The sequence below is a fragment of the Diachasmimorpha longicaudata genome, chromosome 5 (genome assembly GCF_034640455.1).
Source record: "Diachasmimorpha longicaudata isolate KC_UGA_2023 chromosome 5, iyDiaLong2, whole genome shotgun sequence".
Taxonomy (NCBI): domain Eukaryota; kingdom Metazoa; phylum Arthropoda; class Insecta; order Hymenoptera; family Braconidae; genus Diachasmimorpha; species Diachasmimorpha longicaudata.
This window is the reverse complement of record NC_087229.1, coordinates 4,119,773-4,144,331: the sequence shown is the minus strand read 5'-3', so window position 1 is coordinate 4,144,331 and position 24,559 is coordinate 4,119,773. Positions and strand designations below refer to the sequence as shown.

Genomic DNA, 24,559 nt, shown 5'->3' with positions numbered 1-24,559 from the left:
GCGAAAAACGGTATGAGCCCAAATCCGGGCCCATTTCGCTCTAGGAGGCCCCGGAGCCGAGAAAAACGCGAAAAACTAGAAAAATCGACTTTAGAAAATTCCCGGACCCCTAGAAAAATCGGAAATCGTCTCACGAATCCAATGGCGCCAGCCAAATTGTCCTAGCTATGATATTTCCAAAGATATGGGCGAAAAACGGTATGAGCCCAAATCCGGGCCCATTTCGCTCTAGGAGGCCCCGGAGCCGAGAAAAACGCGAAAAACTAGAAAAATCGACTTTAGAAAATTCCGGGACCCCTAGAAAAATCGGAAATCGTCTCACGAATCCAATGGTGCCAGCCAAATTGTCCTAGCTATGATATTTCCAAAGATATGGGCGAAAAACGGTATGAGCCCAAATCCGGGCCCATTTCGCTCTAGGAGGCCCAGGAGCCGAGAAAAACGCGAAAAACTAGAAAAATCGACTTTAGAAAATTCCCGGACCCCTAGAAAAATCGGAAATCGTCTCACGAATCCAATGGTGCCAGCCAAATTGTCCTAGCTATGATATTTGCAAAGATATGGGCGAAAAACGGTATGAGCCCAAATCCGGGCCCATTTCGCTCTAGGAGGCCCAGGAGCCGAGAAAAACGCGAAAAACTAGAAAAATCGACTTTAGAAAATTCCCGGACCCCTAGAAAAATCGGAAATCGTCTCACGAATCCAATGGCGCCAGCCAAATTGTCCTAGCTATGATATTTCCAAAGATATGGGCGAAAAACGGTATGAGCCCAAATCCGGGCCCATTTCGCTCTAGGAGGCCCAGGAGCCGAGAAAAACGCGAAAAACTAGAAAAATCGACTTTAGAAAATTCCCGGACCCCTAGAAAAATCGGAAATCGTCTCACGAATCCAATGGCGCCAGCCAAATTGTCCTAGCTATGATATTTCCAAAGATATGGGCGAAAAACGGTATGAGCCCAAATCCGGGCCCATTTCGCTCTAGGAGGCCCAGGAGCCGAGAAAAACGCGAAAAACTAGAAAAATCGACTTTAGAAAATTCCCGGACCCCTAGAAAAATCGGAAATCGTCTCACGAATCCAATGGCGCCAGCCAAATTGTCCTAGCTATGATATTTCCAAAGATATGGGCGAAAAACGGTATGAGCCCAAATCCGGGCCCATTTCGCTCTAGGAGGCCCAGGAGCCGAGAAAAACGCGAAAAACTAGAAAAATCGACTTTAGAAAATTCCCGGACCCCTAGAAAAATCGGAAATCGTCTCACGAATCCAATGGCGCCAGCCAAATTGTCCTAGCTATGATATTTCCAAAGATATGGGCGAAAAACGGTATGAGCCCAAATCCGGGCCCATTTCGCTCTAGGAGGCCCAGGAGCCGAGAAAAACGCGAAAAACTAGAAAAATCGACTTTAGAAAATTCCCGGACCCCTAGAAAAATCGGAAATCGTCTCACGAATCCAATGGCGCCAGCCAAATTGTCCTAGCTATGATATTTCCAAAGATATGGGCGAAAAACGGTATGAGCCCAAATCCGGGCCCATTTTGCTCTAGGAGGCCCAGGAGCCGAGAAAAACGCGAAAAACTAGAAAAATCGACTTTAGAAAATTCCCGGACCCCTAGAAAAATCGGAAATCGTCTCACGAATCCAATGGCGCCAGCCAAATTGTCCTAGCTATGATATTTCCAAAGATATGGGCGAAAAACGGTATGAGCCCAAATCCGGGCCCATTTTGCTCTAGGAGGCCCAGGAGCCGAGAAAAACGCGAAAAACTAGAAAAATCGACTTTAGAAAATTCCCGGACCCCTAGAAAAATCGGAAATCGTCTCACGAATCCAATGGCGCCAGCCAAATTGTCCTAGCTATGATATTTCCAAAGATATGGGCGAAAAACGGTATGAGCCCAAATCCGGGCCCATTTCGCTCTAGGAGGCCCAGGAGCCGAGAAAAACGCGAAAAACTAGAAAAATCGACTTTAGAAAATTCCCGGACCCCTAGAAAAATCGGAAATCGTCTCACGAATCCAATGGTGCCAGCCAAATTGTCCTAGCTATGATATTTCCAAAGATATGGGCGAAAAACGGTATGAGCCCAAATCCGGGCCCATTTCGCTCTAGGAGGCCCAGGAGCCGAGAAAAACGCGAAAAACTAGAAAAATCGACTTTAGAAAATTCCCGGACCCCTAGAAAAATCGGAAATCGTCTCACGAATCCAATGGTGCCAGCCAAATTGTCCTAGCTATGATATTTCCAAAGATATGGGCGAAAAACGGTATGAGCCCAAATCCGGGCCCATTTCGCTCTAGGAGGCCCCGGAGCCGAGAAAAACGCGAAAAACTAGAAAAATCGACTTTAGAAAATTCCCGGACCCCTAGGAAAATCGGAAATCGTCTCACGAATCCAATGGCGCCAGCCAAATTGTCCTAGCTATGATATTTCCAAAGATATGGGCGAAAAACGGTATGAGCCCAAATCCGGGCCCATTTCGCTCTAGGAGGCCCCGGAGCCGAGAAAAACGCGAAAAACTAGAAAAATCGACTTTAGAAAATTCCCGGACCCCTAGAAAAATCGGAAATCGTCTCACGAATCCAATGGCGCCAGCCAAATTGTCCTAGCTATGATATTTCCAAAGATATGGGCGAAAAACGGTATGAGCCCAAATCCGGGCCCATTTTGCTCTAGGAGGCCCAGGAGCCGAGAAAAACGCGAAAAACTAGAAAAATCGACTTTAGAAAATTCCCGGACCCCTAGAAAAATCGGAAATCGTCTCACGAATCCAATGGCGCCAGCCAAATTGTCCTAGCTATGATATTTCCAAAGATATGGGCGAAAAACGGTATGAGCCCAAATCCGGGCCCATTTCGCTCTAGGAGGCCCAGGAGCCGAGAAAAACGCGAAAAACTAGAAAAATCGACTTTAGACAATTCCCGGACCCCTAGAAAAATCGGAAATCGTCTCACGAATCCAATGGTGCCAGCCAAATTGTCCTAGCTATGATATTTCCAAAGATATGGGCGAAAAACGGTATGAGCCCAAATCCGGGCCCATTTCGCTCTAGGAGGCCCCGGAGCCGAGAAAAACGCGAAAAACTAGAAAAATCGACTTTAGAAAATTCCCGGACCCCTAGAAAAATCGGAAATCGTCTCACGAATCCAATGGTGCCAGCCAAATTGTCCTAGCTATGATATTTCCAAAGATATGGGCGAAAAACGGTATGAGCCCAAATCCGGGCCCATTTCGCTCTAGGAGGCCCAGGAGCCGAGAAAAACGCGAAAAACTAGAAAAATCGACTTTAGAAAATTCCCGGACCCCTAGAAAAATCGGAAATCGTCTCACGAATCCAATGGCGCCAGCCAAATTGTCCTAGCTATGATATTTCCAAAGATATGGGCGAAAAACGGTATGAGCCCAAAGCCGGGCCCATTTCGCTCTAGGAGGCCCAGGAGCCGAGAAAAACGCGAAAAACTAGAAAAATCGACTTTAGAAAATTCCCGGACCCCTAGAAAAATCGGAAATCGTCTCACGAATCCAATGGCGCCAGCCAAATTGTCCTAGCTATGATATTTCCAAAGATATGGGCGAAAAACGGTATGAGCCCAAATCCGGGCCCATTTTGCTCTAGGAGGCCCAGGAGCCGAGAAAAACGCGAAAAACTAGAAAAATCGACTTTAGAAAATTCCCGGACCCCTAGAAAAATCGGAAATCGTCTCACGAATCCAATGGCGCCAGCCAAATTGTCCTAGCTATGATATTTCCAAAGATATGGGCGAAAAACGGTATGAGCCCAAATCCGGGCCCATTTCGCTCTAGGAGGCCCCGGAGCCGAGAAAAACGCGAAAAACTAGAAAAATCGACTTTAGAAAATTCCCGGACCCCTAGAAAAATCGGAAATCGTCTCACGAATCCAATGGCGCCAGCCAAATTGTCCTAGCTATGATATTTCCAAAGATATGGGCGAAAAACGGTATGAGCCCAAATCCGGGCCCATTTCGCTCTAGGAGGCCCAGGAGCCGAGAAAAACGCGAAAAACTAGAAAAATCGACTTTAGAAAATTCCCGGACCCCTAGAAAAATCGGAAATCGTCTCACGAATCCAATGGCGCCAGCCAAATTGTCCTAGCTATGATATTTCCAAAGATATGGGCGAAAAACGGTATGAGCCCAAATCCGGGCCCATTTCGCTCTAGGAGGCCCCGGAGCCGAGAAAAACGCGAAAAACTGGAAAAATCGACTTTAGAAAATTCCCGGACCCCTAGAAAAATCGGCAATCGTCTCACGAATCCAATGGCGCCAGCCAAATTGTCCTAGCTATGATATTTCCAAAGATATGGGCGAAAAACGGTATGAGCCCAAATCCGGGCCCATTTCGCTCTAGGAGGCCCAGGAGCCGAGAAAAACGCGAAAAACTAGAAAAATCGACTTTAGAAAATTCCCGGACCCCTAGAAAAATCGGAAATCGTCTCACGAATCCAATGGTGCCAGCCAAATTGTCCTAGCTATGATATTTCCAAAGATATGGGCGAAAAACGGTATGAGCCCAAATCCGGGCCCATTTCGCTCTAGGAGGCCCAGGAGCCGAGAAAAACGCGAAAAACTAGAAAAATCGACTTTAGAAAATTCCCGGACCCCTAGAAAAATCGGAAATCGTCTCACGAATCCAATGGTGCCAGCCAAATTGTCCTAGCTATGATATTTCCAAAGATATGGGCGAAAAACGGTATGAGCCCAAATCCGGGCCCATTTCGCTCTAGGAGGCCCAGGAGCCGAGAAAAACGCGAAAAACTAGAAAAATCGACTTTAGAAAATTCTCGGACCCCTAGAAAAATCGGAAATCGTCTCACGAATCCAATGGTGCCAGCCAAATTGTCCTAGCTATGATATTTCCAAAGATATGGGCGAAAAACTGTATGAGCCCAAATCCGGGCCCATTTCGCTCTAGGAGGCCCAGGAGCCGAGAAAAACGCGAACCGCCCTGCCCCCCCTGAAAGACTTCGTTGAAATTGCCAATGAGCGAGAGAGAAATATCTTTCCCCCTCTCTCTTCCTATGTCACTCACACTGGGTTATTCACGTCAGTAGTACTCGTGGCGCCTCGTCTCCTCGGGGGTGAAATCGTGTCGGTAATGTGGAGAAACTGGCGTCAGTCAAACCCCCCGAACTGAGCCTCTACTTTGGTCTATCCTCTTTGCTTACACACGCCACAGCTGTAGCTAGATTCATTTCATTTTGTTAAAATAAAGATATACTTATTTGTGGTTTTAAAGTGAAAATATTAGTTCTAGATTATCCCCGGAATATTTACTAGATCCCGCTTGAGTTCCACAACCATGTGGGTATGGGCTTCCGCCTGCCGTACACAGAGGTCGCTACTCACTATGCTCGATTTTTAATTATTCATTTTTAAAATAAATGAGAAGGTAATAAAACATTGTAAACGCAGTACAAACGGGTACAGTCCCAGTATAAATGATCGAAATCGTTGATTTTGGGAAAACAAATAACCTGTCAGCTATCTCCATACGGTTTCCGTTCCACAGACGGTACACAGTGCCGCGTACGGCGTCTCCAGGTACTTGTACACGATGCGTGCAGACTATCTACATACAAATCAACTGCCGGTCGCCCGTCTATACACCGTCCATTTTCTTCCTCACTGGCGACTCGTCCGACGCGCATGCGCGATGAACACTCAGTATTCTCCGATTCGTCAGTCAGTGCGACAGACGCGTGAGCGCGACTCCTGATGGCTACTTTGTCAAACATGTAGTAGTTAAGTGATGACAAAATTGTGTTGATGTACAACGACAATTGATAAAAAAAAGTTTGTGAATATCGGTGATAAAATCCGAAGAGAAGGACACGAGCCAATGAATCCATCGAATTAGCTGATGAGCTGGTGACGAATATATGCAGAGAATACCAGAGGATAGTGGGTTAATTCCAATGTCGGACATTATGACGCAAGTGCAAGGTGCGCGAAAGGCGCAGTGATCCGTGCGGAAACTCGACATCAATCGGGACAGTCTGTTCTCTGTGCGATGGAGTCTATAAGAAAATGGTTCTACAGGCCTAAGGTGAGAATTCAATCATCCGTAATCTCCATCCATTGTCCCTCGCGAATGTTCAAAGCTGGTCAATATGTCGATCATCTTCTGCAAAACAATAGCCCACTTCCCCCTTCCCTCCCCCCTCTTCTCCTTCTCTGTTCACAGACTTTCTGGCTCTATCATGTTTCCTCATTTTCCAATGCTCATAGCCATTGAAATTATTTTTTTCCCTGAAAATCATCTGACGATTGATATTTTACGTTCAATCGTTTCCTTGTCATCTCGGAACAAAGCCAAATGACACGCGAGTCTGCGCTTTAGCCACCTGTTCAAAAGTAGGAAAATTTTATTTCAACGTGAAAGGTTGATTCTCGCTGTGAAAAAAAAAATTAATACCAACACTTCATGAACAATGCGGCTGTCAGTGATAAGTAAATGTCATGGCAATGGGACAGTTGTTTGATTTCATTACTTTTTCATGTGATGAAGTACGGTATCGGGTTGGCTACAATCAATAAAAATAATCAGATGTAGACTTCATCCATTGCTTTGTATTTGCCAATGCTATGAATATTCAATGAATTGATTATTGGTTTTTTCATAACGCGGAAGGGGGCTATTTAAATGAATGACAGGGCCGTTCACGTGCACCAACAGAATCCATTGTGGGATAGCACAGATGCTCGCGAATTGTCTCCAAGATCATCTTTTGATAAAATTGTAAATAGGTGAATAATGCAGTGGGGGGAGGATTGGAATTGAATGTTCAATTGAATCTGACGTATGAAGAAAATCGTTATAAATTAATGAGTGATCTATTGTCATATTAGATGAAGTCAGTAAGAGCAAATATTCAGCTCAATTCTGAGGTGTCAGTAACTGAATAAAATTGGTAGAAATGCAATGACGAGTGACATTAGTACATTGGTAGATGGAAAAAAAATAATTTATTGCATCAAGCTCGTTGTGTTTTGTAAAAGGCAATCATCTGAATTTATGGAAGATATTCATTACTCTTCATGGAGATCAAAGCAACAGTTGTAATTAAAAGAATTAAATTATTTCGTTCAGCTACCATTTTTTCTCTTTCGCCGCTTTCCAATCGTATTTACCAAATAGACAAACAAATATCTCTTCGGGCTCTCGTTGGCTTCTCCGGGGAAAGCCATGCAGTAGAAGTAGCTCTACATGACGGACAGAAAGTAAAAGTGCGTGCGATAGTCAGACAGAATACGTGGCCTCGACCTGAGGCTCTCCACTTAAATTATTCTTCGCACCTAGACGATGTTATTGGTCTATTTCTTCGTGAAATGCGTATCAAAATACCATCCCCCATTTATGTTCAGTAAAAGAATGTAAAAGTCTTGATAATTAGGATTTACGCGAAGCAATAATTAAAAAACAAATAGTAAACACGTGGCTAATAATTTTTTTTGCACATCGGGATCGTTTGCATTACTACTTTGCAATGACCTCTGAGTGCACTCCCTATTTTTGAATTTTTCCTTTTATTAGTATTTTATTTTTTTAAGCCATAATTTAATTGACCACTGAAAATTTCTCATTCATTTCAAGAAATATTATTCAAGTAAATTCAAGTTTTTTTGACTTAATAAATTGGAAAAGTAATTTTAAATGATTACAAATTTTTCAGTCACAAACTAAAATATAGATGAGTCATGCTAGACTGATCGCTGTTCATTAGCCCGAATCAATCATTATTTTCATTACATTTTTCGTTTCCCAAAGCTATAAAAAAACGGAAATATCTCAGCATTAAGTGGTCATAACAATAAGACTTGCGTAATATAAACCGAAAACGGTATCTTTTAGCTTCAATCTTGATTATGAAAAAGAACCTTGGAATTCTTTATCAGTGAGTTTACTTAGAGATTTCAGAAACGATAAAAAAAAACACCTGGAGAGGGACGTAAATGAGTGTATATGCAAGTGTTTTAATTCCACGGAGTAAAAGGACGTGGCTGAAATGAAGAACCATTGTATTAAAAAAAAATACTAGAAAGTTTAAATTAATGGCTACATACAACAACACATTAAAAATCACTTTAATGTTGAGAGAATACTGTTATCTGAAATCACTCTAAATTATGGTGTTTCTCAATTGAAATTTCTCTCCGTGCATTGCCAGATGTACAAAATATAAAATCATTAATTATTTAAGACGGAGTTATTATCTCATTGAAAAAGCCGAGCGCCATCTAATTTTCACAGAACCAAAGTAACGATAAAATACAGCCTTGTTGTTATTTCACAATATTTTACCTTGGAATTTTTTGTGATAATTATGAAACCTCCATTTTCATCGCTCGTACGAGTGCCAAAAATTTTCTAACAAATCTGAGAACGTGAATAGTCTCAACAAAGACGAAATAAAAATTACGAGACAATTTGATAAATCGATAACGTCTGATTTCCTGGTAATTTGTATTTTTTCTGTCAATTTGGTAAAATAAAATAGCAAAGGACAAATTGATATTGTCAGTATTGAACAGTAGATCAGCTCAGAGAAGTAACTGGATATTCGTATTGTGACGCGTTGAATCGTTGATCTGTAAACTGCGTTTCGAATAACTGAACTCGATAAAATACACAGATTCAACGTGAGTAACTTGAATACATGGGTTTACAATGGACCATGATAGAAAGCCTATATACCAGGCAATAGAATATCGTCTATCCTTCGGTAGATTCTTCGTTGATATTGGCACTTGATGAAATCCAGGCTGGAATACAACGAAGATTTTGGTATTCACGGAATATCGTCTACATTCTAGTTCGAAATATTGTTGATGTAATTCCTAACTGAGGACCTAGACCGTGGAAATGTTTAATTGAGACAGCCCCAATGCCATGTCATAAGGTTTAATTGTAGTTGACATTGCTGTAATTACAATTACAATCACCCTCGTTATTAGTCGGATTTCCTCCTTTGAAGTAGAAGACTACACAATTACCTTGAGTTCATAATATTAATTTGATAATTGTTTGATTTTTTAAATTCTCTGCTTTTTTGGGGAATTCGAAAAAGGGAAGAGAAGGATGGATGGATGGATAGATGGATGATCTTACCTGATATGAGAGCTTCAACTAGAGTAAAACTAAATTAAGATTAATATTTTATGTTTGAATATTTAGAGAGATGATACAAGTCTTCTGGCTCAGTTCTTCTACGCCAACGAGGCTCTAACAGCAGTTGCCTGTGAATTGGATTCCTTCGACGGTAGACAAGAGCCAGAACGATGCACGATACTTGTTAATCAACTGCGTCACTGCCAGGACAAAGTTTTGACGATATGCAATCAAATAATGGACGAGTTGATACCAGAGAGTCGTGCAAATCGCGATTTTCGAGTCAAGTTTCCAGACGACGTTATGCAGGAGAATCTTGCTGGACAACTGTGGTTTGGGGCCGAGTGCCTGGCCGCTGGTTCATCGATAATGAATCGAGAAGTCGAGAGTTCAGCAATGAGGCCTCTTGCCAAAGCTCTGACCAAGTCTCTTGAAATCGTGCGAAATTTACTTAGAGAACACGCTCTCAAGGGCCACATGAACTTAAAGGTAATCAATCATTCAGAGTGCCGATGCTGGAGATACTGACGAGAGAGGCATTAATTGTTTTTTATTTACTGCAATAGGAATTGTTCCAGGCGCAGAATCCGCTGGAGCCGACCCTAGAAAAACTTGTTGAATCCCTCAAGATTTTTGATCGTCTCTTCGCTGACTTTGAACTGTGCTATGTTGCGGCAATGGTGCCTGTTAAATCAACCAAGGAGTATGAACAGCAGGAGCTGGTCTGCGTACTTTTCTCGGAGACACTTCAAAGAGCACTTGAACGGGGTTTGTTGAGTCAAGCTGATGTTGATAATTATGAACCGGCCCTCATGTTTACCATTCCAAGGCTGGCCATTGTTTCGGGGTTACTGGCACCACCTGGAGGTCCTCTTTGTCTCAATTCGGCTGATACAATCAGTGAAATGTTTAGGCCATTCAGGGTGAGTGTAACTTTGAAGTGTGGTATATTTTGTAATTTTTCGTTGAAAAATAAGTTTCTTTGTTGCACTTTTTGATGATTTCTAGAATTTATTACTGAAAATCCGAGAACTCCTCTGGACTCTCAACAACCGTGAGCTCTACATGTTGGAAAAGCTTCTGTGTTCAAATGAAGAGCCCTCAGCGCCGATATCTCAATCAGCGAGAAACGTCTGTCAACAGGATCTTGAAGAATTTGTTCATAATTTCTACACAGATTATCCAAATTGTAAGGACTTTATCGTAGACTTTTACACAGTAACGAAAAATACAGGCTCTAATATGGACGAAGTGGCTCATGATGCAGTTGAAATATTGGAGCAGGACAATGCTAGAATAGAGTACCTGATTGATAAGCCCGATAGAGGGAGGAGAAAAGAACGAAAGCATAAAGTCAGAGCAGAACATTCCAACATTTGTCCCCACGCTAGACCAGCTATTTCCAAAGAAGAGAGGAGTATCCAGGAGTCGAGTAATGCTCCCCAGGTAGAGTTGATGGGAGATCAACGTAGGAATGGAGACTCATCAGGTGGTCAATATTACGTTGACCCAGTGCAGTCAGAAAATCCAGATAGTGGTGATTTCGGTGCCGAGGAGGGTGACAGGAGTGGGGAAGGCTTTCTGAGTCCCGATATTTCGCAGATTCTTGGAGCCAGTGGTAACATTGAAATTCCTCAAACACAATATCTCCTGAATCAAGTGTCTCATGAAAACAACGTAACCGGTGAAACAATTCACGTGGACAATTCACTGCCTGATATGGATTCGAAAAAGCTCATTTCCGAGGCTAATAAAACTCTATCGAGTTTATTACTCGAGGGTGAATGCCCAAATGAATTATCAGAGCAAACTGATTCCGGTATTTGTACGGTGATATCGTCGGAGAATACAAGTTTGTACGATAAGAGCCCCGAGGAGAAGAAAACGTTTGCCAATGAGATTCACCAACAGGAGTTGGAAATTAACGATGGAGATGGTGAAAATTCGAGTGAAAGGGGTGTTGCATTGTCGAGTTCATCAACGCCGAGGGACAGCAGCACTGAAAATATGTGTGTGCGTGTGAAGAGTGAAAAAACCATATCGCTAGATAACCAAATGGAAACATCGAGTCAGAATAATTGTACTAATGAACCGTCAAAGAATTTACCTAGAATATCGTCAAATTTTAACGGGACCAATGAGGAATTCGTGGGCTTGGCGTATGGAAATGGACAAATCTCCGTCTGTGATTCTAATCAATCGACCTTCCAAATTAATTATTCGGAAAATTGGGAGAATCTTAATTTGAATATCGAGAGCTCTGAGTCGGCAAAGGAATTCTGGAGGGATTTGAAATCCAAAAATTGTCCATCTACCTCCCAGAATATTAATAAAATTGGTGATAACATTGAAAAATACGCACAAGAGAGGATATCCGCCCGCAAGACGAAAGAGAATAAATTGAAGAAGCGCCAGCGCAAGTTCGACCGAAAAATTGGAAAGAGAGTTCATGAGGATATGCAGAGAAGTCTGTCGTGCAGTGTTCGCGGTGGTGGGCCGTTGTCCCCAAGCACCGAGAGCTCCCGCTCAAATTCGACTGATCGTTGCCTGTCAAATCCAAGATTGTCACACTTCGGAGCTAGTCTTCATCCGAGTCAAAACACTAGACAAATGCCCAATTTTGGTAGCCACAGTCCCCAAAGGAGTCCCCGATTGTGTCACTTCGAGCCGAGATCCGAAAATTCCCACAGTCAAACATATGGCCACAGAAGTCAATTGAATTCATCGTTTCTGAATCGAAAATTACTGGACCATAGGCGATCGAGATCAGAGCAATTGGCGAAAATGAGGAAGAAAGACCATCGATGCGACGATGGTACGAGACGTCCCAGTGTCACTGAATCCCAGCAAGTACTTCCAAACGATGGTCTTGGCCCTAGAACAGAAAAAAGTGGATTAGCCAGTGAAGGATCTCCGGGTAGCACTCAGAAAGCTGGCAGGTACCATCAAGATATGCAGACCAGAGTTGTAGGGGAGCAGACTTCAATTAGAGGTCCTAATTCTGCAAGTCTAGTTAATCCTGGTGTTATTGCGGCTAGAACAGCAGCAACAGTGGCCGCAGGCAGTACCACGTCCTCCCTCCTTGAACTTCCATCTAGCAGAGCTCCCACAGATATTGGATCAAGCTCAAGTTGCTCAAGTTGCTGCGACTCGAGCTCCGAAACGAGTGAATTTCAGAGTGACTGTCAGGACGATGAGGAAATTGCACTGGCAATGCAGGCCGCCGAAATAGCCAATAGAAACCAAATTCGGGCCAAATTCAGGTGGGATTATTTCCTAATTCAGTCATACACTAATGCCTGTTAATTATTGTAAGTCCTAACCCTATTTTTTACTATGTAGATCTTCTGAAGACTTGGTACATCGATTGTTCGTTTGCATCGCGGGAGTCGCCGACCAGTTGCAAACAAATTTTGCATCAGATTTGAGAAATATACTGAAATGTGTCTTCCTCATGAATAGCACACAAGTTGAAACTAGCGATGAGCTTAATTCCCCTGATCAAGCAACTCAATCTGAGAGATTAAATTCGGTTGAAACACTAGACAATGGAGCTGACATTGACCGACAGGATTCTCTCCAAGAGGATGACGATGATCTCGAGGATACAACTATAACTAATGAACGAAGTACGTTGTGAACAAATTACAAGGCATTTAATTAATGAATAATCGTGAATTATATCTCGTTCTTACCGTTATCCTTTATTCACCTGAATTTCAGCTTCACCAGTGACAGAGAGAGGCGAGGAGTGTGTCGAGCGGGCCCCCGCATGGATTCCAGACAATGATGCACCACGATGTATGGCATGCCATGCTGGTTTCACCGTGGTACGACGTCGGCATCACTGCAGAAATTGTGGCAAAGTATTCTGTGGCCGTTGCAGCAGTAATAATGTACCCTTACCCCGTTATGGACATACAAAACCTGTACGAGTTTGCAACAGGTGTTTTCTCTATCAAGTGACACCCTTCACAGTGTCACAAGTAACACCAACTAGTTGAATACTTTTATCACAATTACATATAAAAAAACATATTTTTTAATATAAACTTAATGCTGAATGCCTTCATTCGAACTGTAGTTCACGTTCGCTTATTCAAAGAGTTTCTCCGAAATATTCAAACAACAATACTTCATTAAGAGCATTCTTCGCCATTTGCTACTTACTATGTTTACGAGAGCTCTTGGAGATGTAGTCGAGGGTCAGTCAGACTACCAATAATAATTATAATAATTATGATAGTGAATTGGTCCTATTTCAAGCATCACACAACTGCCTGTGGATAAATATGTTACGAGAGAGTGAATTTTAAACGCATCACAATTATCTGTTTGTGCCAAAATCAGAAGACAATAAAGCATCTTCTGTCCATTTCAAGACAAAAATGTTATTCCAAACGTTATAGTGTAAATAAAGGACAATGTTTTTCTTTCATGAGGAATGACAACAGTGACAGTGAAATTTTGTGATGCACAGTTGCATCAAATTCCTTTATTTGGCTAATTAAAATGTAAATACTTGTGAATTACGATGATGAAGCAAAGAAAAATACGAAACAAGACTGTTCAATTACTACAAGTCAGAGTATTAGCAATCGAATTTTTACGGCTCCGTTGAATATGATATTCTAATTCAATTTGTTATTTTAGCGCACGAGGGAAATATCGTTTTAAGCGAGACAATTGAATTATTAATTTTATAATAAACAAGAAATTTGTGACTTGAGTTGTTTGTTGAAACACATTTTATATGAAATACTTTGGTTTTATTGTCTGATAATGCTGATAAAATTATCTAGCTATGTAGAATTAATCACGAGGTTCGAATAAGATCAAGCAATGACCAAGTCTGATATATGTATGTGTGTGTGTATGTATATACATCTTGCACGCTTAAGACTGGCCTGCGATTGTCGACAATTTTCAGTCTAACTGCCTCTGGGTTTAAATATCGCGAACTTTTGTGGAGTTACTCGTTTGAACAGGGTCGCTAAAACCCAGGGCCATCTGGAGGCGTACACCTACGCTGTGCATATGTATATAGTATGTGCATATATATATACACGTGTTCTATAAAAAAAAAATAAAACTAAAAGACATTCTTATTCCACTGAACATGTATCCAGTCTTTTCCTGTTTCATTTTTCCAAAAAACCCTGAATTATATGATTATCTTACATAATTATTGTGGATATGAAAATGTATTTTTGGGCTTCAGTCGCTGTGAAAGAATGCAAAACTATCTGTCTATATTACATAGTTGTACATGTATTCCAATCACTCGGTAATTAAAGATGGTTTCGTAATCAACATTGTACTGCTCATTCGATTGACATTTAGCAAACTTTATTATTAAATTCGGTTGTGTGATTATCGGAGTAATTGATTAAGTTGGATAGCAGCATTACGGAAAGTTTAAGTAATTTGATGGAGAAATATTTTTTAGGGTCGAAATGCCTTATTGTGGGGAAAAACGTTCAGTAAAAATTATTTAAAAAATATGGACACTTTCTCTTGGGTGTCTAAATTAAAAATCTGCATATGCTCATAATTAATCAATTAAAAAAAGGATAATGAAAGATATGTCTTTATCTACCCCTATCTCTTAGTTTTTTTCTTTGCAGTCGATACTGATGTACGTCGTGCGTGAAGTAATTATTTTTATATCGTTTATTTCGTGAGTAATTGGATTATTCTGCAAGAGTGCACTCCCAATTAATTCATACCATGAAAAGAGGAGAGAATGTAATTAATGTATGAGATCCTCCGTACCAAGTCATATTTACTGTGTGGCGTTAATGATGAAGATTATACCTATGTATACAATGGAAAATGTACATACCAATACCTGTACAGCCAGATAACACTAATCGATGTAATATATAAACCAATCTGAATGAAAATAACTCTAATCGATGAAATAGTTTTTTTTAGTCTCTCAGCGAAAGTGAAAATATCTTACTAATCTTATCTTCATGCCATTAGTTATGGTTATAAATTATAAATCATGTACATACGAATAAAATTTGTTATTTCAAGTGATTTTATAGAGCCAAGAGTATTTTTTGCCGCAATTGTTGGGGGGATTAAATCATCGAGTATATTGATTTTACTACTTTCTTCATTATAAATATTAATACATAAGTCCTTCATTCCCATGGATACTCGTAAACAATCTGTCAGCTGAGAACTGCACGTTCCATTACGTGGAACTTAGTCCAGGAAAAGGGGAAGTAAAGTTCTGTTGGGAAGTTGAATATTGTGTCATGTATTAGTTTCGTATTAATATCGAGAGAGTTTGAACTGGTCTTATCGTACAAGTTGCAGAAAGCTGAAGTTTCAAGTTTACGGGTGAGAATACATACCAACTTATCACCATGGATATGGAAATGAATGCTGACGACAGAGTAAGTACCGGAGATTCGATGTAGATTAACTGAATTTTTTTCAGAAATTTCTTTCCCAAAATACTTGACATTTATTTTTTTACTAAACTTGAAGTTTATCCTGCCAATTGCATTTGGCTATTGTCGCCGAGGCTGTTCACTAAAATTTCATCGCAATTCATCTGCACGCTCGGTGATAGTTGAGATATTTTTTAAGTCATTTTTTTATATGCAAATATGATGGTTTATTCTGCTTGAATAAGAAAAATGACAAAACTATGTATCGCGGTTGAAATATTAGACAACTACAAGTGTAATGATAAGGGATGGGGAAAAAACGCTGGCAAATGTAAATTGCAAAAGCATTTCAGACACAGCGACCAATTTGTGTTTCACTTTAATTAAAATGGAATTAAAAGAAAACACCAGTGGAGCCAAGTAGTCGTCAAGACGATTTTGTTACGTTAATGGATGAGGTTAAATTGTACGAATTATTTCTTTGAACTTCAATCTCATTTTCAGGATGATGGGAGTGAAAATGGGGATCCGTCGGCAGTGGGGAGTTCAGCTGGAACTGTCTTCTGTGTGCTTGAACGCGATTATGCAAGGGTAAGAATCATCTTTCATCTCATGACCATTTTGCCTCACATTCCGTCATTTTTTTTCTGGCCAATTTTTCACGAGACAAGGCTCGCTTTATTCCGCGATAAAACACTGCTTGGCATCCCCGCGAGCACCAGGAAACACCATCTCTCCCATCAATTTGTGTTGAGACGAGGAGAACTTCTCTCGCCGATATTAAAGGAAAATCCAGTGGAAAAATTTTATGAACGTGCACCCACATTTGCGAAATTGTTCGATAAAACCGTTTTTTAAGAGCGCAACAATTTATCTCACTAATGACAATATTTTTCCTCCCAACGGAATAATTATCGTCTTCCATGTAGATAACGGAGGAGATGAAGGGCAACGAGGCATTGAGAGAATATTCGGAGGAGTACACACGACTGTTCGAAATGCTGTACAAGTGTCGAAGGGACGAAGACGAAATGATGGAAAAATTCCGCCAACTGCAGGTAGGAAAAAGGCGTTAAATGTTCAAACTAATTCTGATAATTCTCGCCATTTACTTACGTTGGACAGGACGATGTCATAGATAAGACAGGCAGGGTTTACGAGCTCGAAAGAACTGCTGAGGGCCAAGTTGAAACGATTGCTAAGCTTAAAGAGGAGATCACTGCGGCTTCCAAGCTCGCTGATGCGGCACATACCCGTGAGCAGAATGCTCAAGAGATTATTGAGAATTCCCGACTGACTATTTCCAAATTGAATCAAGAGATTGAACAACGTAATAGGCAACTTGCGCTTGATGATGAGTGAGTTGCATGAGAAATTTTACGGTGGATCAGAGCTTGCGAAACAATATATAATTTGTATATTTTTCCAAGGGACGCGTCGGTTAACAAATTTTGCAGCAGAAAACTATCACTTTATTGACTTTTTCTTAGGGTTTATATTACTTCAATTTTTCTTCACCAAGTTTAAGCTTCAAACTAAAATTAATGAAGCCCGGGAGTGTTGATATTCGTTGGGAATTAAATTTCAATTTCAAATAATTAAATTTTCCGTTGTAATTAGATAATTTGATGACTTTTCGTCATTATAACTTGATCAAAAACTCGGTAAATGTGGAGGCGAAAATTGATATCTCTCCGGGCATTATTATTTCAAAGTTCATTTTAAGAGTGAGTTGGAGTGTAATACAATTTGTTGGATTGACTCCACAGAAATGAGTGGTTTTATGGTAATGTGAGAGATGGAACAAAGGAGAGATGGGAAAAAAAAGGTATATAGAATATTTAGCCGCTGGGTTATACATAGCCCAGGAGCCAGCACCTTTTCACATGACCGGGGGGGTTATTAGATTTGCGACGAAGGAAAATTGCGTTTGAAATAATTAAGTGAAATTGCAGTAGCGCGGTGACCAAGCAGAAAGATAGTCTCGTGAAGGAGAAAGAGAGATTGACAAATGAGGTGGAGACGCTAAAGCAACGAATAAAAAGTATGTCAAAGTATACCGAGGAACTCGAGACAAAAGCCAATGATTGTGATCAGCGGATGAATAAAATGCAGGAGAACATGGATATTCAAATGAATGAAATATCAAAGGAGAGAATTATTCGGGAGAGACTCGAAAAAGAACTTTTGAGTCTCGACGAGCAGATTAAAGGGAAGAATACACAATTAGCGGTAAGTTGAAAATTTTTTCAACCCTACTGTCACTGGGGTAGTCAATTACTAGCTTTGTTCAGTGGAATTTTATTTCTTTCTTCAATAAAACAAAAAATACCAAATACACAACTGCAAAACAAAAAACCAGACAGCAAATTCAGCAATTAAAACAATTACGAACAATGCAGCAAAACTCGAGAACTCACTTAAAGAGCAAAAAAATAGTAATGAAAAACTGAGGAAGGAAGTGAGTAAACTAATGGTCGCTAGAATGAATATACAAACTGAAACGGACAATGCGCACCGTAAAATCGAGGAAATGGAAAAGTTAGTCAATGAGAAGAGTAAAATGTATAAATTGCTGGAGCACGAGATGAAGAGGTAAAAAAATCAATGCTTGTACTCGTAGAAGACTTCTCATTCTTTATTAAACTGCCAAATCAATATTGGCTCATCCAACGAATTATGTTAATTAGATTGAAAGAGGAAATGGCCAAGTGTAAAGCTGAGAGCAGTTGGGCAGCAAACAAGTACTTGAAAATTGATATTGCTCGCTCTAAAGTTGAGAAGGACGCTCAAACTATACGTCTCACACTCAAGAACACGGAGATTGAGGTAGACTCACTCAAACGTCAGCTAGTGGATGAAAAGAAAGCAACCGAAGCGGTAATGCGAGAGAGAGAGACAGCGGCTAAGGTTGTACGTAACTTGAAAGAGACCCTGAGGAGGATGGAACAAGTGATGGATGTGTGTGAACAAAGCAAGCGAAAAATTGAATCGGAATTGGAGGAGGCAATGCAGATACTCACCGCTTCCAGTAAAAGAATCCAAATGCTGGAGACAGAACGTGATAAATATTGTCACGAGATAAAACAACTGCATCAGCAGGTAGATCATTTATTATAATTTAATGACATTGCGAAAGTATGTGATAATGGGAATTCATTTTCATGAATAACAATTTTACCGCTTCTATTTTTGGTAACAAAAAAAAACGTGAAAATTACTCGCTCATCGTATTGTTTGTCAGATAAATTCCATGAATTTTTTCCATCCGCGTAATTTTCATTCATGCAATTTTTCCTCAAGTAATGACCCTGGCTCGTCAATATATCGGGTTTCCATTCTCCCGGATAATTCGATTAAACTCGTCACTGAGAAATTTTCCATCATCCATCAGTGCATGAATCTTTTGTGATACTTTCACAATTGCGACCCGCATCCATTATTTGATAATTCCCTGGGTATATATCGCAATGGTGGAGTTTATCCAATAAATGGGGAAAAGGAAGTTTGTTCATGTGAATACTTGATTAATGTCAACCGGCAGACGAGTCATTATACGGATCAAGTGAAATTGAAGGACATGGAAATCTTGGAATTCAAGAACCAGTTATCGGATTTGGAGAGTAATTTTCGTCAGCAACAGAATCTCTTTGAAGCTGTCAGAGCTGAGAGAAATGCGTACAGTAAAAATTTGACAATTGCTAAAGATGATATAACGGAGTTGCGGGATAAAATGAAACTCATGAATGGGCAGATTGAACAACTCAAAGAGGATTTAACAACTAAGGAGACTAACTCAACTAAAGCTGAATTTCGTAAGCATGAAATAAATCCCGAAATTGAAGACCGCTAGGTTTCTTAACATTGAAAAGTGCACATATAAAAAAATTTGATTTCCTTCCACAGCATGAAAATATATTTTTTTTTGTTAAGGATTGAAACATTGTAATCTTTGAAAATTGAATTTCCCTGTTTCCATTCGGAAGTCCGATATCATTTGTTCCTAATTTGTTAACAGCATTAACCATAGCTATGTGCAAAGAATACAATTGGACTTGTCTTTTCAATTGTCTGACAAACTCAATAAACTGTTTCGCATTTGGTACACTCATTAGTGCTGAGCAAAGCGGAAAAAGAAAAGGAAGCAGCGCGACACGAGGCGCAGTCACTTCGTAAAGATTTATTTGACTTGAGAAGGGACATAGAGGAGCGAATAAAGGAGGAAAAATGTCTGAGGAATACCGTCAAAATGGCTGATATGGACATAAATCGTCTCAAGAAAGAAATCGATGCTGTCATGAATGAGCGAAATATTTTGGGAACACAATTGGTGAGGAGAAACGATGAGCTGAGTCTGCAGTACAGCAAAATTAAAATTCTCCATGGAACTATTTCACGGGGTGAGGCTGAGCATGTGAGGAAGTTAGAGGACATTAAACTCTTGAAATCGGAAGTGACAAAGTTGAGAACTGAAAAAGATATATTGTCCAAGAATTTAAACAACATTAGCGATCTACGCGTTGAGATATTTCACTTGAATCGAGATTTAACGAGGGAAAGACGGAAAGTCATAGCATTGGAGGAGCAAGTCCAGAATCCACTGAACATTCACCGCTGGAGAAAACTGGAGGTGAAGTGAAACAACTTTTGACCTTGTTTTTTTTTTTTATTACTTTCTCATAGAAATTTTAACTTGAGATGTTGGTAAAGGCTTCAGATCCAAGTACTATGGAACTACTCAAGAAAGTTCAGATACTTCAAAAACGCATCCTCAAATTGAGCAGTGAGTTGATAGAAAGGGATGAAAAAATCAAGGAAACAGAAAAATTGTATATGGACCTGCGGGAAATGCTGTCAAAGCAGCCGGGACCCGAGTTGATAGGCAACTTTGATAAAACTCAAAAAGCGTTGCGGCAACGTGGCAAGAAGATGAAGGTTAGTGGTGCAATAAATTGCAGTTATTACTTTTTTCTCTTCAGAAAATATGACGGTAATATCCAATCATAAAAGACATAATCCAAATTTTTTTCTCCTCCTTCAGGCGATTTTGCAGTTGACAGCCATTTTTTTTCTAAAAATGAGAAAATATAAAAAATCTACCGGAACGAATTATTACCAAAAATCCTCTTGAGGTCAATTAAATCAAAAATCGAAAAATAAATTAATTTTTGCCACCATAATTGTCCTGAGAAGGTGTTTGATCGAACAGTGACTAGATTATTCTATATCAATTCATTCTTGAAAAATAAAATCGCCGTGAAGTGCGAAACGGAGAGGAAATTTTGAAATCCGCTCAGATGATTGTAAAAGCAATTCACTTAAAACACCTAATCAACACTTAAATTGACAGTGTGTAGTAGCAGAACTCAATATGTGGGAGACACGTGCGAACGAGTACAAGTACGAGTTGGAAAGTGCGATGAAGGAGCTGCGTGACTTGAAAATTAAATACTACACATTGAAGAGAAAAGAGGAAAAGTCGAGGGACTCGATCGTTCCAAAGGACACGTGCGACAGTTCACTTCCAACCCTCTCACCAAGTAACAAGAAATTCTGTGGCGGTGGTTTCACCATGACAGTATCACCAACACGAAATTGCTACAGTCTCGAGTCAATCGCTAAATAAATTTCCGTATGGCTTCTCAAAATGACATTTCCCCTCCTCTTTTCTTTCTTGCAAATATTTACCATTTCCAATGAGACGAATACGACGCAAAATATACTTTCATAAGGTTAGAGAGTAGACGTTGATGTTGGTCGTATGCCAGTCGTGTTCTCGGGGCTGAGAGTGAAGCTATAAAATCTCCAATACGCGAAGCTTCAGTATGTGGAAAAGAAATGCAGAGAAATGAAACATTCTAGCTCATATTCTCTTACATGACTTCTGTAACAAAGAAGAACAAAATGGAGTACCTGTTACAATTTTTTTACTTTAGTTTCTTTCAATTCCATCCTATCGTCTATTATTTTGACTGAGGAAATGAGAAATTAAAGAAATTAATCTTGTAACATTCCTCATAAATTTTCAAATTGACATAATATTCCCAATAATGGCAGAGTAAACATCAGCGATAAACAATTATATCGGATTAATTCAGATCATCCACATGTAATCGTGCCACATCCATTCAAACTGTCAAATACCTGAAGTATTCTGATCTTCATTAAAACAGCTTTGTGCGCTTCACAAACCATTACTTGCTTTGCCGATCTCCACCACAATCATCCTATACATGAGCTCGTTATCACCTGTGTAATAATCCTAATGATGCCGTTACATATCCATGGAATCGGCCCCGCAGCTACTCAATACCGTAGTTAATGTGCGCGAAGCGGTCAAATCAAACCTCTCCCATTGGATTCCACAACAGAGAAATCATCGAATAATTATATTACCCCATTAAACTATGTTTCACTATCAAAATATCCAGCGAAACAATTAATCTCACCGAAAACCTTTGAACCTTCAATTGAATATTTTTCTTCGTCACCTCTCAGTTATCCTAATAATTTGAGTGGATAGAAATATTTCTAGACACTCCTAATACTGTTAGCCATTGGTAGTAAACTTTTCATCCCCTCGTAGACTCACCCCCAGCCCTTTACTCATACTGAATTCTCTTGTTATACCTTGCACTGATGCTATCTGTGGTGAAACTTTTAATAGACCAATCACCCCAAAGTGATGGTATTCAACATTGGTTGGAAAATTAATTTGCTCTACCATGAAATCATTCCAATTACGGAATGCAAATTGGAAAGAAGCCCGAGGTCAAGTATCTACAGACGATGAGTACTGGAGTAAAGCTGAAAATGATTGGCGTTGAGAAATCTAATTATACAATATTTCATTTAAAATTGATTTTTTTTATTACCCCAACGCACAAATCCATCACACATCAAGTATGACATTACGATCGGCTGTGATTCCACACATTGTGAGGCATCCTGTGTTTACCTTTATATCGATAAATCGATAGTCCTTTATGATGAGTAGATTAACCACTGCTGTGAATAAAGTTACAGGGGATAAACTTCCAAACCGCTGGCACATTCGATTTCACTGACAATGTGATTAATCCTATGGGATACCTATGGCTCCGCAGGCCATAACTTTATAGTTGATATCCTATATGTGATAAATTGCCTAGGACAAAGGATCTACACCTAAAATCATTAACTAACATGATGATAATGAAATTCTCGGATGAATAGGAAGCTGTCATGGTAGGTGAACTTGCGCAATCTGCACGGAGATGAATATAAAGACAAAATTAGGAGACTCAAATTTGCTGACCGATTATGGAAGCGACGAGGAAAATTTGGGCGACGATATCACAATTTTCGGCACGCAATTGACGTAAAAACCGTGGAATGTTCGGAAAACCATCCGTAGCACTTCTGTAAAATGTTCCTAGAATACATTTTGCTCCGGAATTGCAGAAAAGGTACGTGATTCGCTTTGAATATCTATTTTCGGGGGAGGAAAGTGAAAATAGGGGCAAAAAAAAATTTAATTTTTTTCACTTGTCAAATTCCAGCGAATGGCGGAGAAACGGTTCGATCTAGTTAGTCGGTATTCACCTGATTGTCTTTTGATAATTTTATCTCTCACCTATGTACCTATAAAAAATGATTGAACCGAGTTAATCGCTGATTGAAACTGACAGGTTGGATTTAGTTGTGGTATTCAGAAAATATCGATAAAATAATGAAGGGAAATTTGAAAGGGAAAATAATCCCCTGAATACAACTCGAGCTTTTAAATTAATCGGATATTTCCCTCTGGGTGCCCTGTAAACAAAAGGGCCTGTGTTTTTTTCCAGAAAAATCTCTCGTGCTGGTGATGCTCGGACCTGAAAAATTGAACCATATAATTTGCCTGCAATCAACCTTTCGGGAAATATCCGATAATTTCAAAGCTCTCCTGGTACCATTAGAACTATTGTGAGGAATATTCTAATTTGAAAATTTATTGGCTATACAACTCCGATACCTCGATATCGAATGCTATCAGAGAAATTTGTTACGGTCGTCCTGAATGATTGTACATTAAAACGAAGTATAAAAAAATATGCTTGACCTTAATATTAATCAAATAATGAACTTGGATGCACCCTTGACTGTCTAACGAGCGGTACTTCAAGTCCCCCCATTCATTTTCAGGGGATAAAAACTTTTATTCACAACTCAACAACAATTGTTAATGAGCACGAAATTCGGAAACTACTGACAGTATAGGTGAACCCTCGAGCATTCTATACACGAGCAGTACTACACTCACTCAGTTCACTCATTGAATTACACCATTTGTACATTCACAATTAAAAGACTAATTATAATTTCTTACAATTGATATTCACCAAACTACAATAAACAGGTGGCTATGAAGGATTTTCCGCGTTATGTGCATTTGTTTATTCGCCGTAGAGCGAATTCTGAAGTGAGTTTGGGATTAATTGTGGCCTTAATTGATGCGGAGGTTGTGAATGACAGACAGATAGAAGGAGAATACACCAGGGAATTTAATTCATAAACCATTAAACCTTATTATCTCTTTATTGTAGCCATTAAAACTTCGCCAATGGAGCATATATTCTGCACATATTTTTTTTTCACCTCAGTACCTATTTCCCTTTCATACGCTCATCAAAGTATTTTTTCCCCCAGCGATTCTTACATTTTTTCCTATTTTTCAAAAAATTATTCACCCTTTGAAAGAAGGAATCGATTACTAAAGTCAAAAAAATAGATTTAATGATTTACACAATTAAATGAATTCAATTATGAAGACGTGGATAGGAAGTATTAAAATAAAGTAGTATAAATCAATCTAACATCAACCGCGAAGCCCCTTTTCTGCTGGATTGCATTATAAATTCGAATATCTGAAGAAGCGAGTGGTAACACCGCTGCTGTGCATGTGCCCGTATAATCGATGTTGAATCAATAATCGTAATCGAGCATTGAAATTTAGACATTGCGAAATGCTGCATTTGTAACCACTAACGATCCTTAATGGC

At 39.8% G+C, this 24,559-nt stretch overlaps 2 protein-coding genes across 3 annotated transcripts; both read left to right on the top strand.

The window, feature by feature from the left end:
• The first annotated feature begins 5,688 nt into the window (after positions 1-5,688).
• Positions 5,689-14,247, top strand: LOC135163141 (lateral signaling target protein 2). Of its 2 annotated transcripts, none has more exons than XM_064122358.1 (6): positions 5,689-6,066; positions 9,196-9,618; positions 9,708-10,052; positions 10,138-12,392; positions 12,472-12,758; positions 12,853-14,247. In XM_064122358.1, exons 1-6 carry the CDS (start codon positions 6,031-6,033, stop codon positions 13,131-13,133), a joined length of 3,627 nt encoding a protein of 1,208 aa, XP_063978428.1. In that variant the 5' UTR covers positions 5,689-6,030; the 3' UTR covers positions 13,134-14,247. The 2 variants fall into 2 exon arrangements, with proteins under 2 accessions (XP_063978428.1, XP_063978427.1); XM_064122357.1 differs by having other exon boundaries at positions 9,696-10,052.
• A 1,063-nt stretch (positions 14,248-15,310) lies between these two features.
• Positions 15,311-22,100, top strand: LOC135163194 (cilia- and flagella-associated protein 58-like). Its single transcript, XM_064122454.1, has 11 exons — positions 15,311-15,539; positions 16,041-16,127; positions 16,466-16,594; positions 16,662-16,894; positions 17,492-17,768; positions 17,899-18,131; positions 18,227-18,638; positions 19,081-19,351; positions 19,652-20,166; positions 20,247-20,471; positions 20,887-22,100. Exons 1-11 carry the CDS (start codon positions 15,510-15,512, stop codon positions 21,160-21,162), a joined length of 2,688 nt encoding a protein of 895 aa, XP_063978524.1. The 5' UTR covers positions 15,311-15,509; the 3' UTR covers positions 21,163-22,100.
• Positions 22,101-24,559: the final 2,459 nt, after the last annotated feature.

Coding starts and splice junctions, on each gene's coding strand:
- LOC135163141 (XM_064122357.1), top strand. CDS start 6,031: ATGGAGTCTATAAGAAAATGGTTCTACAGGCCTAAG. Junction 9,619..9,695: donor AGGGCCACATGAACTTAAAG/GTAATCAATCAT, acceptor TTACTGCAATAG/GAATTGTTCCAGGCGCAGAA. Junction 12,393..12,471: donor CAAATTCGGGCCAAATTCAG/GTGGGATTATTT, acceptor TTTACTATGTAG/ATCTTCTGAAGACTTGGTAC.
- LOC135163194 (XM_064122454.1), top strand. CDS start 15,510: ATGGATATGGAAATGAATGCTGACGACAGA. Junction 18,132..18,226: donor CTGGAGCACGAGATGAAGAG/GTAAAAAAATCA, acceptor TATGTTAATTAG/ATTGAAAGAGGAAATGGCCA. Junction 20,472..20,886: donor AACGTGGCAAGAAGATGAAG/GTTAGTGGTGCA, acceptor TTAAATTGACAG/TGTGTAGTAGCAGAACTCAA.